At 38.8% G+C, this 12,457-nt stretch overlaps 1 protein-coding gene across 2 annotated transcripts in view; it reads right to left on the bottom strand.

The window, feature by feature from the left end:
- Positions 1 to 11,476, bottom strand: part of WDR75 (WD repeat domain 75) — a 29,481-nt gene extending 18,005 nt beyond the window's left edge. For both annotated transcript variants that reach the window (XM_054562309.1, XM_054562310.1), the window contains exons 1-5: positions 11,373 to 11,476; positions 6,850 to 6,979; positions 4,516 to 4,581; positions 3,644 to 3,734; positions 1,028 to 1,152 (exon numbers count right to left, since the gene is read on the bottom strand). In XM_054562309.1, the coding sequence (XP_054418284.1) occupies positions 1,028 to 1,152; positions 3,644 to 3,734; positions 4,516 to 4,581; positions 6,850 to 6,979; positions 11,373 to 11,458 (498 nt within the window). In that variant the 5' untranslated portion in view covers positions 11,459 to 11,476. The remainder of the gene's footprint in view (positions 1 to 1,027; positions 1,153 to 3,643; positions 3,735 to 4,515; positions 4,582 to 6,849; positions 6,980 to 11,372) is intronic.
- Between the last annotated feature and the right edge of the window lie 981 nt (positions 11,477 to 12,457).

Here is a 12,457-nt window from a genome sequence, read left to right as displayed (position 1 = left end):
CAGCAGCATTTCAATGAATGAATATATTGTATATATTCTCTTTCTGAATGAACATTTGGGTTATTTCCATTTTGGAGCTGTAATGAATATTAATCATTCTTATACGTGTCATTTTGTGGTCATGCTCTCATTTCTCTACCAAGGAGTGGAACTGCTGGGTCACTGTAAAGGTATGTTTAACTTTGCTCCATATCTTGTCAACACTCAGTTCTGTCAGCCTTTTAATTTTAGCTATTCTAATGAATATGAAATGGTATCTCACTGTGATTTTAATTTGCATTTTATAATGTTAGAGTTTTCTCTAAGAAATTAACGCTTTTCAGAACAAAGCCAAAATAATGCTATAAAACTTAAGACTAAAGAAATATGCCACCACAATAATATTATTGGGCCTTTTGGTGGTTCTTGATTTTAATAAAGTGATTATTAACAGGTGATGGCTAAGTAAATCATGGTGTGAACATTGCACAGTCATTATTTCTGGTGAACATTTAAATACCACTCATGCCACAATATTAAGTTAAAAAAAGAACAGATACTAATTCAGTTTGGGAAAAGTTATATGTCTGGTAGGAAAAAGTTTAGAAAAATACTTGTTATATATTATCACCAGTGAGATTTAATTTCTTCATTATATTTTCCTATAATTTCCAAATTTTCCCTAACGGGCATATTGTTGTCAGGGAGGTCATATTTTCTAAAGTCACATAATCTAAAATGAAAAGATTCAAGTGGCTTTTATGTGGGACACACTACGATGTACAATGCAAATGTCAAAAACACTGATTGTATTTTGGACATTTAGAGAGTTCATAAGAGCAATAAAATAAACCAGACAAAATTAGGATAGTCCTAAAAATCTTTACCATAAATACATGCTAAAGCAATGAAACAGACCTTTCAGTTACCAACAAAAATATTGTAACTCAAGGCAACATTAAATCTCTGTAATGAAAAATGTTCAGAGGAAAGACCTCAGGAAAGTGGCTTTATGTACAAAAACCAAAACCAACAAAAGAAATTTTACCTCATTTCCAAAGGCAATGCACTTCGGTGACTGGTTTATGTAATCCAAAACAAAGGAGAGCTCCTCAGCTTCTATCTCTTGGCTTGCTGATTTGGGCAGTTTCACCGAAACCAGTTGAAATGCATCTAGCCAAAAGAAGCTGTATTAATGCAAAGCTTCCCTAGAGAAAGTGAAGATGTGCATTCATTCATATGAAACCGTTAACCAGTACTCTAGAATCCATTTGATGCCAAGATAGTAATTTCAGGCCACCTTGAACAAAATGTAGCTTGAAGGTACACTCTTCATTTGAATATGTAAGTTTTAAATGAAAGTCTAGACCCACAACTCATATGCGCACACACTCCATATATGTAGAAATAGAAAACAAATTTGTTTTACGGGTACATTCCACATTCTAAAGTACTAAGCTGAACTTTTAAATGGAGATGGAATATATGATCGGTGAACTTAACGGCCAAAAGCAGCAAACCATTTGAGTTTTTAGAAATGCTATAGGCCTACCACACATTCACAGAATAAACCTCCTTTTCTGCAATATTAATATACTTCTCTCTACATCCTATTCAAAAAATTTCTCCCTGAGGGGAAAGAGCTATATCCTCCCAGACTTTATAATCAATATAAAATTCAGCAACACGCTGATCTATTATTTTCCTGTTTTCCAGCCTTCTTATACACTCTGAAGTCTTGATTCTTCTAGCCTTCTCAGTCATTTCAAACTTGACGTGCCCAAACCCCGAACTCTTGATTTTCCCTTCTAATATTAGTCTTCCTCACAGTGTCCACTGTAGGAAACGGCACCACCGTTTACTCAGCTGCTCAGACTAACCAAATCTTTGACTTCTCTTTCCCACATTAAATGCTGTTGGGCTCAATCTTCAAAAGACATCCAGAATTCAATCCTATCTCACCCCTTCTGCCACTATTACCTAATCTAAAGCCATGATCATGTTTCATATTTTATGTGTTTGAAGAAATGAGTTCTCTCTACTTCTACCTTTGTCTTCCTTTAGTATCCTCAACACAGAAGCCAGTGATTTTATTACAACTAAGTCAAATCATGTCATTCTGCTCAAAACGCTTCAATGGCTTTTACCTATTCAGAGTAAAAGCCAGTCCTTCCAATGGCCAACAAGGCTCTGTATTACCTCTTCTCCCTTGGCTCACTCCAATCCAGCCTCCCTGGTATTTCTCAAACATGCCAGGAATGCTACAGAATATGCTTCTCCAATATAGCTGCACAGCTTAATCGCCTCCCAGGACCTCCGCTGAGAAGTTAGTCAAAAACCTATGTATTAACTTTTGACTCTTCAAAATCTTAATTGCCTAATGTTGACAGGAAGCCTTACTGATAACCCAAACAGCTGAGTAACTTATTATTTATGTTATATGTATTATATACTATATTCTAATAATAAAGCTAGAGAAAACGTTAAGAAAGCCTCAAGACAATATATATTTATAGTAATTACTGAAAAAATCTGCACCTAAGTGGACCAGAGCAATTCAAATGTACATTGTTCAAGGGTCGACTGTATATTTTGAGAATCCAATCACATTCACCTTTTTATGTAACAGATTAACTAGATTTTCATATGCTGAGTGCCATGGTGTGCCAAAGTACGGGAGAGTAACACTAAATCCCACCATGAACAGAATTCAGTTTATAGCAAGTAAAGTTTCCAGTTAAGTTTGAAATGCTAATGACCACGATTGACCACGATCTTTTACTTTAGGTGATTAGCTTGCTATCCTGGCTTGCACACAGACTCAACGGGGGGATATTTAAGTGAAGAAATAGGCCCCATCATAGGGAATCTTACATTTTAGGTTCCTTGAAGTGATTCCAATATGCAACCAGTGCTAAGGACCACTGGTGTCACTGATAAGGATAAAAAGTTTTTTTTCTGTTATTGGCAACCATCCTTCCAATTGAGAAATCATGGGGTGAGGATGAAGAGTGGTTACCACGTGTAAGTGGGTGAGCATAATGACGCGGGGAGACACGAAAAATGCAGACACCTGGACTATGTCTCAGACCTAGTGCATCAATTAATGGTCAGGGAAGACTAGAAACCTGAATTTTTAGTAAGCATGTGGACAGGCATATATTTATATACTAAACGGAATCTAAATATTGAAGAGTGTTATCTTTAAAGTAGTCATTTGGGAAGGCAACTTAATTATTTTAGAATGCTGCCATTTCCAGAACATTTTTTTGGGATATCCTTTAGAGATGCTTTAAAGGCTACATAAGAAAAACTAACCTTACTATTTTTTTGTTTCTTAATGTGAAATTTTCATAGATAAAAAGCCCATGACATATAACAATTTGCAAATTTGCTCCAGTGACACCCTCTCAAAAAAGAAAACAGATATCCCCCCCCCCCCCACAACCAAAACCACAGAATCACAGAAAGGACTAACTTAGCTAATGAGCTGTGAGCCAGTCTAGCCAACTGCCCAGCAACCGTCGCAAAGCTGCTTTGCACTTCTAGTTCCGACTACAACGTGCCCATGAAGTGGGCGCAGTGGCATTCTGGAGGACGAGTAACTGCGAAATGTAAAGAGCCACTCAACGCCACATGAAACAATAAATTAATTATACTATACCTGGTTTTTCTTTCTTTATTATAACAAAGACAGAATCCTCAGCATGGGCATGAGTAAAGAAGGCATGAAGTTTATGCCCAACTATGAAAGTCTGAAAGATAAAAAACACTGCATTGTTAATTGTCTGTCCGGTCCATCTTACCCATTCCCCGGCCCCAAGACTTAAGTTCCGTAAAGGGCAGGGGTTTTTATCCATTTTGCTCACTGGTGTACCCCCAATATCAGTAGAGTACCTGACATATGGAAGATAGTCAATACATATTCGTTAAGTTAAATAACCTTTTAAGTTAATATACATAGATCCAGTTGTTTCTTTTTAATGGTTGTATAGTGTTCTATTGAATAAATACCAAATGTTAACTCATATCAAGGTTATGATCAATTTTTTTATACCATAAACAATGCTTTAAGAACTACATCAATTTGACATTATTTCATCAAGAAATTCCTAAAGATGAGATTGCTGGAACAAGGATATTCATTTCCAGTTTCATTTTCTTCTACTGTGTTCAAAAGTATGTTTCTCTAGACTTTACCTATCACCAGATTTTTAAATTTGCAATTTGGCTGAATAGGGAAAAATTCTTGGTTATCTATTTTAATTTACATTTCTTTAGTTATTAATGAGGTTAAGCATCTCTTCATGTTTATTGGTAAACAGTTTCTTCCAGTTTAAAATTTTTATATAGCCAAATTTGTCTTTTACAGTATGTGAATTTCAGGATTTGTTTAGGGATGCTATCTCTAGGCTAAGGCTTAGGCCTTATGGAAGGGAGTAATGTACCTGTAATTAAATTATGTTACCATGTCTGTCACTAAAGCACGCTGCCATTCTTTTTCACATAATAAAAATGGAAGATTAACCCACGTACCTTTATCAAAATGCCATCTATATAGTCCCACAGTTTAATTGTGCCATCCAAGGAACAAGAATACAGCTAAAAGGGTAAAAATTGTACAAAACTGATTAAAAAATAGAACTTATTATTAAATGAATTGTGTTGATACAGAAGGCATTTTGTTCATTAATTCATTATTTGCCTTGAGAGACTGGGTCATTTACTTATATTGTTTTTGCAAAATTTCTATTGTTTGTGACAGTCTTATCACAGGTCCTTGGAGGAAGCAGATCCATCAATTTAAAGTTTTAATTAAAGCCCTCCCCCAGGAGCTCAGCTGGTTAGAGTATTGTCCCAATATGCCAAGGTTGAGGGGTCCATCCCTGATCAGGGTACATAACTGATGTTTCTCTTCCCCTCTTTCTTTTCTAAAAACGAGTAAATTAAAGAAAGAAATTAAAGATTAAAATGAGGGGGGAGGAGTCAATACTCTTGTCTTCAAAAGGGAGACAGTAGGGTATTAACACAAAAAGCACTAAGAGTTGTTATTTTCCTTTTTTATTAGCAGAACTGCTTTCATCTTACATGGGTATTAAAGGAGTACTTCTCAAATGAGCTGAAAATGTCTGGTTCTCTTTTTTTAAAATCCAACCCATCAAAGACCAATACTTTTGTAAATTACAATAGAAGTTATGCACTTCTATTATATACTTGGATGCTCTCAAGTTTTGGGACACTCAATTTCCATACCTGTCCCATTGCAGACTGGCCACCATCCATTTGTGGTAATGGTCTGTGAACCATACTTTGGAAGCACCAGGAGGACTTAGTAACACACATTTTTATTTTTGTCCCAATGGACACTGCAATTTTTTGTTGTTGTTGTTGTTACTATTACTGTGAAAACACTACTTATGTTCATAGTGAATTTTAGCTTTTTTGGAAATAAAGTGGCTATTAAAATTTCTACCAAGGAAGACATGGAATTATAGAAATAAAAAATAAAATACTATCTATACAAGTAAATGATTTATATTGAGTTAAAAACACAAATCACAATTAGTACATATAACCTAAAAATCCTAAGCATGGATTAGTAAAGTATAAAAAGGCAAATATATAATCACTGTCAAAACAATGGTTAGTAGAGACACTGTGACTCCAAAGTCCACAAAATCTCTGGCACCCACCCCCTCCCCGCCTCACCCCCACCAAACCTGCTGTTAAACTTGTCCTCCTCTAATTGTATTAACTTTCAGTTCCAGGAAATAGATCTTTTATGCAATGTGTATATAGTTTTTCATTTTGCTATAAAGCTTAGTTATATAGACTTCACAAATTTCAATTTTAATGAAAGGACATTTTGGCTACAAAAAAAACCATTCAAATGTTGTACATAACAATGAACTGTTCTCTCAAACCCTTAGAGGACAGAAAGGATAAAATGTGCCTGAACCCTGCAGAAAAGCTACTTAACTGACTTTCAAGAGTAGCTCATGTAGTTTTGGAAAGAAAAGATCAGCCTTACTTTATGTCCTACTTCCCTTGTGATAATGCAGTGAATGACAATGCAGATACATTTTTTAATCAAGCAATAACTTCCAACTTGGCCATGACTAATCCAGAAAAGTGGAACTTGATCAAAAACTAGAGCAAGAGTAAAGCATTTTTGAGCTAACACTTTAGTAGCTTTGCTGGAAGTTATGACAGAATTAAAATGTCCATTTCTTATTCTTAATTCTGAGAAGCAAGAGCTGATTCATGGAGGGAGTAGAAGGGAGAGCCAAGTTTGTCCTAAAATTAACTGGCTGATCCGCTGATGAAAGAAGCCCTTTTTTTTGTCCAGATGCTCGCCTTAAGAATAGGTGACATCACATTAACCCTAGGAAGTCTCATCTCTAAAGGAACAGATTTACAAAATCAGTATCTCTTGGTGAATGTTAAGAAAAAAAAAAGTTCCAGAAAGAAGAGTTCAAATGTCAAGTAAGTTTGAGGCAAACCAAATACTATATGTCCTTTAGATACTCACAATGCATATAAAGGAACTGAGAGGACCTACCATAAAAAAATTCACCTATGTGCCAAATCCAGAATTTCAGAAACTCATACAGCCAAAAACCCCTTCAGTCAAGTAATAGCTACTGTCATTCTGTGTAACAACTGATTCACAGAATACTCCACAGAAAATGTGGTTGTGGGCTGTGACCCCATTTTAATAATTAAAAATAAGTGAAAAATATCCTGATTCAGAAAATCGATGACTTTCCCTGGTCATTACCTGGAAGGTTTCCAGGTCAAACGCAATTCGAATTTTTGTGGCAACAATAAAGCCTATATTAAAATATGCAATTAGAAATCATTTAACACCTGTAGATGGTTGTTGGGGTTGAGCTGGATTCCCGTCACCAGATTTCTGTGCCCTTGCAATATGTGTACACATTCTTCTGTAGCTGTGCTATAAACTTTAATAAAGTCTCCAGAGACACAGATGATATATCTGGAAATGAGAGAGAAAAGTAAGTTTCACATATTTATAGACAATAAAATCTCTTATTGTCCATGAAAAATATAACATGCAACAAAGGTTTCTTTCAAAGCAACAGTTTAAAAACTGTACATTAAATTTGTGTTCTTTTCAGTCTATGGGGACATCTAAGACTGATTAGGTCATTAACTAGGAAGAGTACATTAATGAAGACACAGTTTTACCTACCACGGGTTCCGTGGGCAGAGGCTTAATGGAACCATCTAGTAAAACAGCTGACTTAACCAAGCTGTCTGCGCACTAATAGATGCGGACACTGTGTTATGCATTCACTTCCTATCAGCTCTTACTCTTTAGTGGTTCTGCTAACACAGCATGTTCCCATGTCCTCCAGCTTTCCAATTTTCACCGGGGACACCAGCTTACAGACACTAAGTTAAAGGTCCTCTCTAGTCAGTGAGATCTAGTCTATAGCAAAGTACAAAGACATTATGACAGTCCTTGTGAAAATACTGGTTTTGCTTTTGTCTTTCTGGATTTGTGGCTTCCTTCCACGTAGCAGAGGCTACTAAATTACTGAGTGATTAAACTTGGGTTAATACTTGTTTGACTATTTTCCTAGAAGATACAGCCATAGGAAAAAGCTCAGAAATGAAAATCTTCTAGTATCTATTAACTGTTGCTTTGTGCCAGTTATATTTAACACTGTACATGTCTGACACAGTGTTTTTCCATACACTGTAGAAGGTACACAGAACCCCTAAGCTGGATCTCTCCTGTGATCCCAAAGTATCCTGTGCATGACTTGATCCTGGTATTTTCACATTGTGCTGAAATTACTTGTTTACATATATATAGATAGATATATCTCCCTTACCTGCTCACAAGATCTTACAGGCCAGAGGTATGACTTATCTTTGATTCCCAACATCCAATCCAGTTTGTTGAACATAGCTTGCCTGAACTTTAAAGGTTTTTATTAACTAACTGGATAAAATGAACCAATAAACAATTATTATACCATAATATAAAAGTAAATATTCCAACATTGAATGGTGTCACTGTCAGGAGCTGACCAACAGCCGACCCTCGACACAGTCGGAACGATGAGGTGCGACTGCACAGCAGAAGCAGCCACGGCTGGGCTGGATCTCTCGGTCGTCCCTCCTTGCATGCCTGCGATTATTGATGGTGGGTCGTGGGATTTTCTGGCACTTGTATCCTACTGCTAAAAACCCACACAATTCCCCTGATACTGCCCAGAAAGAATTATTAATTGCAGAGCAAAAGCCCAAGACACATCCTGTTGCTTCCCACTTCCCCTGTCAGGAAAGTTAATGTTAGACATTGGGCAGACCAGCTGCCAGAGAAGTGGAGAAAAGTTCTATTGAGAATTCCCCCTGGTAGGACATTCCCTCCAATACCCTGGACAGGAGCATGGATTAATGGAGACATGTGAGTGAAAAGGCCAGGAAAGTTAGTTAGGTATTATGATTTAAGTACTTGGGAACAAATACACAGAAATCCTCCTCTGTGTGTATGGCTTAAAGCTAAACCTCCACAGAACGGCCACTAGGGCTCTGGACCCTCCATGACCTTGGTTGGTTCTAAGGATTGCACACAACACAGGGGCTGCACTTGAACAATACAGACAAGACGTCAACTCTCTCCCCAGACAACTAGCCACTGAAGGCTTAAAAATAACCTTTATAGAATAACTACTCTGGCTATTGAATTTTTCTTAACCTTTGTTAATTTTTGAAAATTACTGACAGACATTTAGTAAAAGGTAGTATTTTGCACTTCTCGCTCTCTATTTGAATGTCTGAATAGCTCTCCTGGTCAGAATAATCTTTGCTTAGTACTATTATATCTGCAAACAATGGTTCTTTTCCAATCAAAGTAACTTTTACTAAAAATGATTGTATTTAAGTTTCCCTGTACTACGCTGTGCTATTTTTTTGTAATAACCTTTGATGTAATCACGCCATGTATCAGTTCCTTGTCTTATCCCTATAAAAATAAAGTTTCTGAGCTTAAAGGCTGTCAGTCCAGACTCACAAGTCAGGCTGTCCTCCCGCATCTCACCCTACTGTCTCTCTCTGTTTCTTTGCTGAGCTGTCTCTCCTTCGGGGACTCCAAGACCCACCGAGGCTGGACCCCAGCATGTCACTACTGTTTTATCAGTTCTAAGACACTTGATTTTTCATGTGTTCACCTCCCTGAAATCAGATTGCATCTTCTAAGTGCTGTAGCCAGGAGTCATTCACAACGTGGTTGTGTGCAACCGTCTCATAAGATCGAGAAAGTATGAGCACCAAAACATTCGGGGTACTTGGTCTTCTCACAGACTGGAGCCTCCTCTTCATTTCACTGAGTACCTTAACCATCTGCAGCCTGGACCTCTCTTAAGGACCGTCTATAGTCTCCAGGTGTGGGCCCTTCAATTCATCTTTCATATACTTGTATCAGATGAATTTTGCAAATCTGAGCGTATCACTTACTGCCTTCAGGATATGATCCAAACTCACAAGGCCTTTGGTGGTTTGACTGGATCTACTTTTTCACTTAACAGTGTGACAGGTGGTTCACACTCCAACAACGTTCTCCCCCTCCCAAGACATATCCCATTAGTGTCAACAAAAAGGTCCTTTAGACAGTTTCCTGGAGATGGCAGTGGAGACCGTTTGCCAAGAAAGCTCCCAGTAGTTTATTCTGATACGATTCCCCAAAGGAAAGGAATTTCCTCTCTGTGATCCTCAGCACAGAATAATGGCTTTAACTATTGAATGCAAGCCCCCAAAGAAACTCTCCACGTCTTTGAACATTCTGCCATCTACATACAAAACTCTTTCCTTCTGACTACTCCTTTAGGATTCAGCTCAGGGGTCCTTCCATTACAATCCTTCCCTCACCTTCTTATTCCAGATCAACACCAGTCCCAGTGTGCTTCTACGGGATGGTGGGCTTAGCTCTACTGCAGCATTTATCATAGGGCATTATGAAAGACTTCCCCTAACAGACTGTAAGATTCCTGAGGGGAGGAATTATGTGCCCACTTATTATAAATAACAAATATATGGTGGCGTACAAAAAGTGTGTTTTTAAGAAGTCAAACACAAATGGGTTTGAATGACAGCTTTACCATGTACTGGCTGAGTAACATTGGAGAATTTACTTAACCTCTCTAAACCTACTTCACTTTTACCCACTGTAAAATGCAAATAACACTATCTCACAGTGTTATTATGAGGATTAAATGAAACAATACATGCAAATGCAAGCTTAGCCCCCACAGAACACTCAATAAAGGCTTTTGTAAAATAAGGATAATATCTAATCTTGCACACAGCAATGTGTGCAACGCACCCATCACAATGCCTGTCACACTGGACTCAATCATCTTTGATGAGAAATAGAGAAGTACAAAGTTAGGGATGTTCCTAAGCAAGAATGTGGATTTAAATGAAGCCCTGAAGGATGTGTGATTCAAGGGCTGGGAAAGAAAATGAATAGCAACGTAAGGAAAAGCAGGGAAATAATTAACATGATACCTGCAAGAGAGAGATGAAACGAGAAACATGTGTACAATGGGTAATATCAAGAAACACAAATGGATGAGCTGAGCTGAGCTAACTGGCCCTGAAAGCCAGATAGAACAGCTATAATTAAGGCAATGGAAGACTGCTACAGGGTTCTGAACTAAGCCTAGAAATAAGGGTTAGGGTAATGTTACGACAGCAACACTTTCAGAAAAATTATTACAGCAATATCCAGAATGACCTTCAAGGCAAACACATTTTGAGTAAGGAACTGATAATTTAGGAATGAAAAAAGGCAAGAATGACCCATATTTTTAGATTAAGAAGCTTGCAAAAGTCAAACAATGGAAAACTAGGTTTTATACCCAGGTCAGGACCAGGACTTCCGTATGCTTTTACCCCGCAGACTCTTAATACTACTTTTCACGAAAAGCTCCAAAAGACTGGCATAATGTCTTTTGGTGGTGGTGGGGTGGGGTGGCAGCTTAGTGTAGAGAAAGAAAAATCTTTAATAGTTCTGTAATTCCGAGTCACGGTTCTGTCCCTGTCTTCCGTGCCTGGGCCGTTTTCTTATCGCCTAACGCCGAGCCGCTTCTAGACACGCGGGTCCGCCCCCGTGAGCCCCTCAATCTACTTGCGCAGGTAAAACGTCGGAGGAGAGAGAGAAGCGCGCCCCAGCCTGCGGTGACACGGGACAATAGACTTCCTCACTCTTTTCAGTACACAGGCAGCAAGTCCCGCACGCGCGCCCCTACCTTGAGACCAGGTTTGCCACCGGCGAGCCTGGACACCTGACAGGTCTTTACCCCGCTCCCCGGGACTCGCTCACACCCCTCAGCCCACAAAGTGCAGTGGCTCCATACTTAGAATCCGCAGAGAACACCGGTCGCCTGAAATTTAACTCGCTGCCGCCACAACGAACCACGCGGAGACTCTCCTCCTCCACCATCTTCACGCAGACGCAGGAACTCCCGATGACGGCCCCGCCCCGGACTTCCCTTACGGGGCCTGGTGATAGGAGGGGAGTCCCCGGGAGCCACGCAGGGCTCCTCTAGGTCTGCATCTCTATGGTAGGACCCAGCACCTACGCCGCCATCTTTTGTTTGGGCAAAGTGAAATTAGAACTCAAGTAAAAAGCGAAACGGACGTAGAGACAATGAATTTCTACTGGTACCGCTAAACAGTTATTTCGAACAGATAAATTTCCCTCCGGCCTCGTCAATCTGACTTTAAACTTTTTGCGCCGGGAGGGAAAGGTGGGCAATAACGAATCACGTGACTTCAGTTCTCCTCCTCTCCCCCCACCTTTCACCCCCGTAACTATGATTCGGGGCCTAAAAAAGTACGCCAGCGTCTCCTGCCAATCTGTATATCCGAGGCGCAATTGAGTTCGGGGGGGAGAAAGGTAGCTTTCTATTTTTTTGCTCAGTTTGCTTCTCTCATTAGCCGTTACTTTGTCCTGTTCCTGTGAGCATAGTATACAGTCCTATTATAATGTACCTGTCACTCCACGTGTGTTGAAATTTGTCACGCCCCTTCTGTGCTTTCTGGAGACGAATGGTTTATTGGGAGACTTTATATGTGAGACAATGCAAGGCAGACGGGTTCCCTGTCGTGTTACCTTGTATGGAAGAGAGCGGGTAAAAAAAGGGTAACAAAATAATCACAGGTTATGTGATGGTGAAAAGTGATACACTAGAACAGTAATATGAGGGACAATAGTTTTCTCTGAAGAGGCTCAGGTTTAACCTGATGAGTATGTTTTTGTTAAAGTTGTTCAGGTAAAAAATAGTATTTTAAAATATTTCGACGTTAATACAGATTTGAGGTAAAATAAATCAATACAGAAATATAAATCGAATGGCCCCAGCCCATCCTACAGCCCACGAATATGTCTCCACCATTAAAAGTACAGTGTGTATGCTTCCTGATATTTTTCTAGGTATAG

This window comes from Pteronotus mesoamericanus, unplaced genomic scaffold, assembly GCF_021234165.1.
Source record: "Pteronotus mesoamericanus isolate MK-2021 breed Mesoamerican mustached bat unplaced genomic scaffold, CSHL_Meso_final scaffold_651, whole genome shotgun sequence".
Classification (NCBI taxonomy): Eukaryota; Metazoa; Chordata; class Mammalia; order Chiroptera; family Mormoopidae; genus Pteronotus; species Pteronotus mesoamericanus.
The sequence above is the reverse complement of the archived record's forward strand: the minus strand, read 5'-3'. Positions and strand labels throughout refer to the sequence as shown.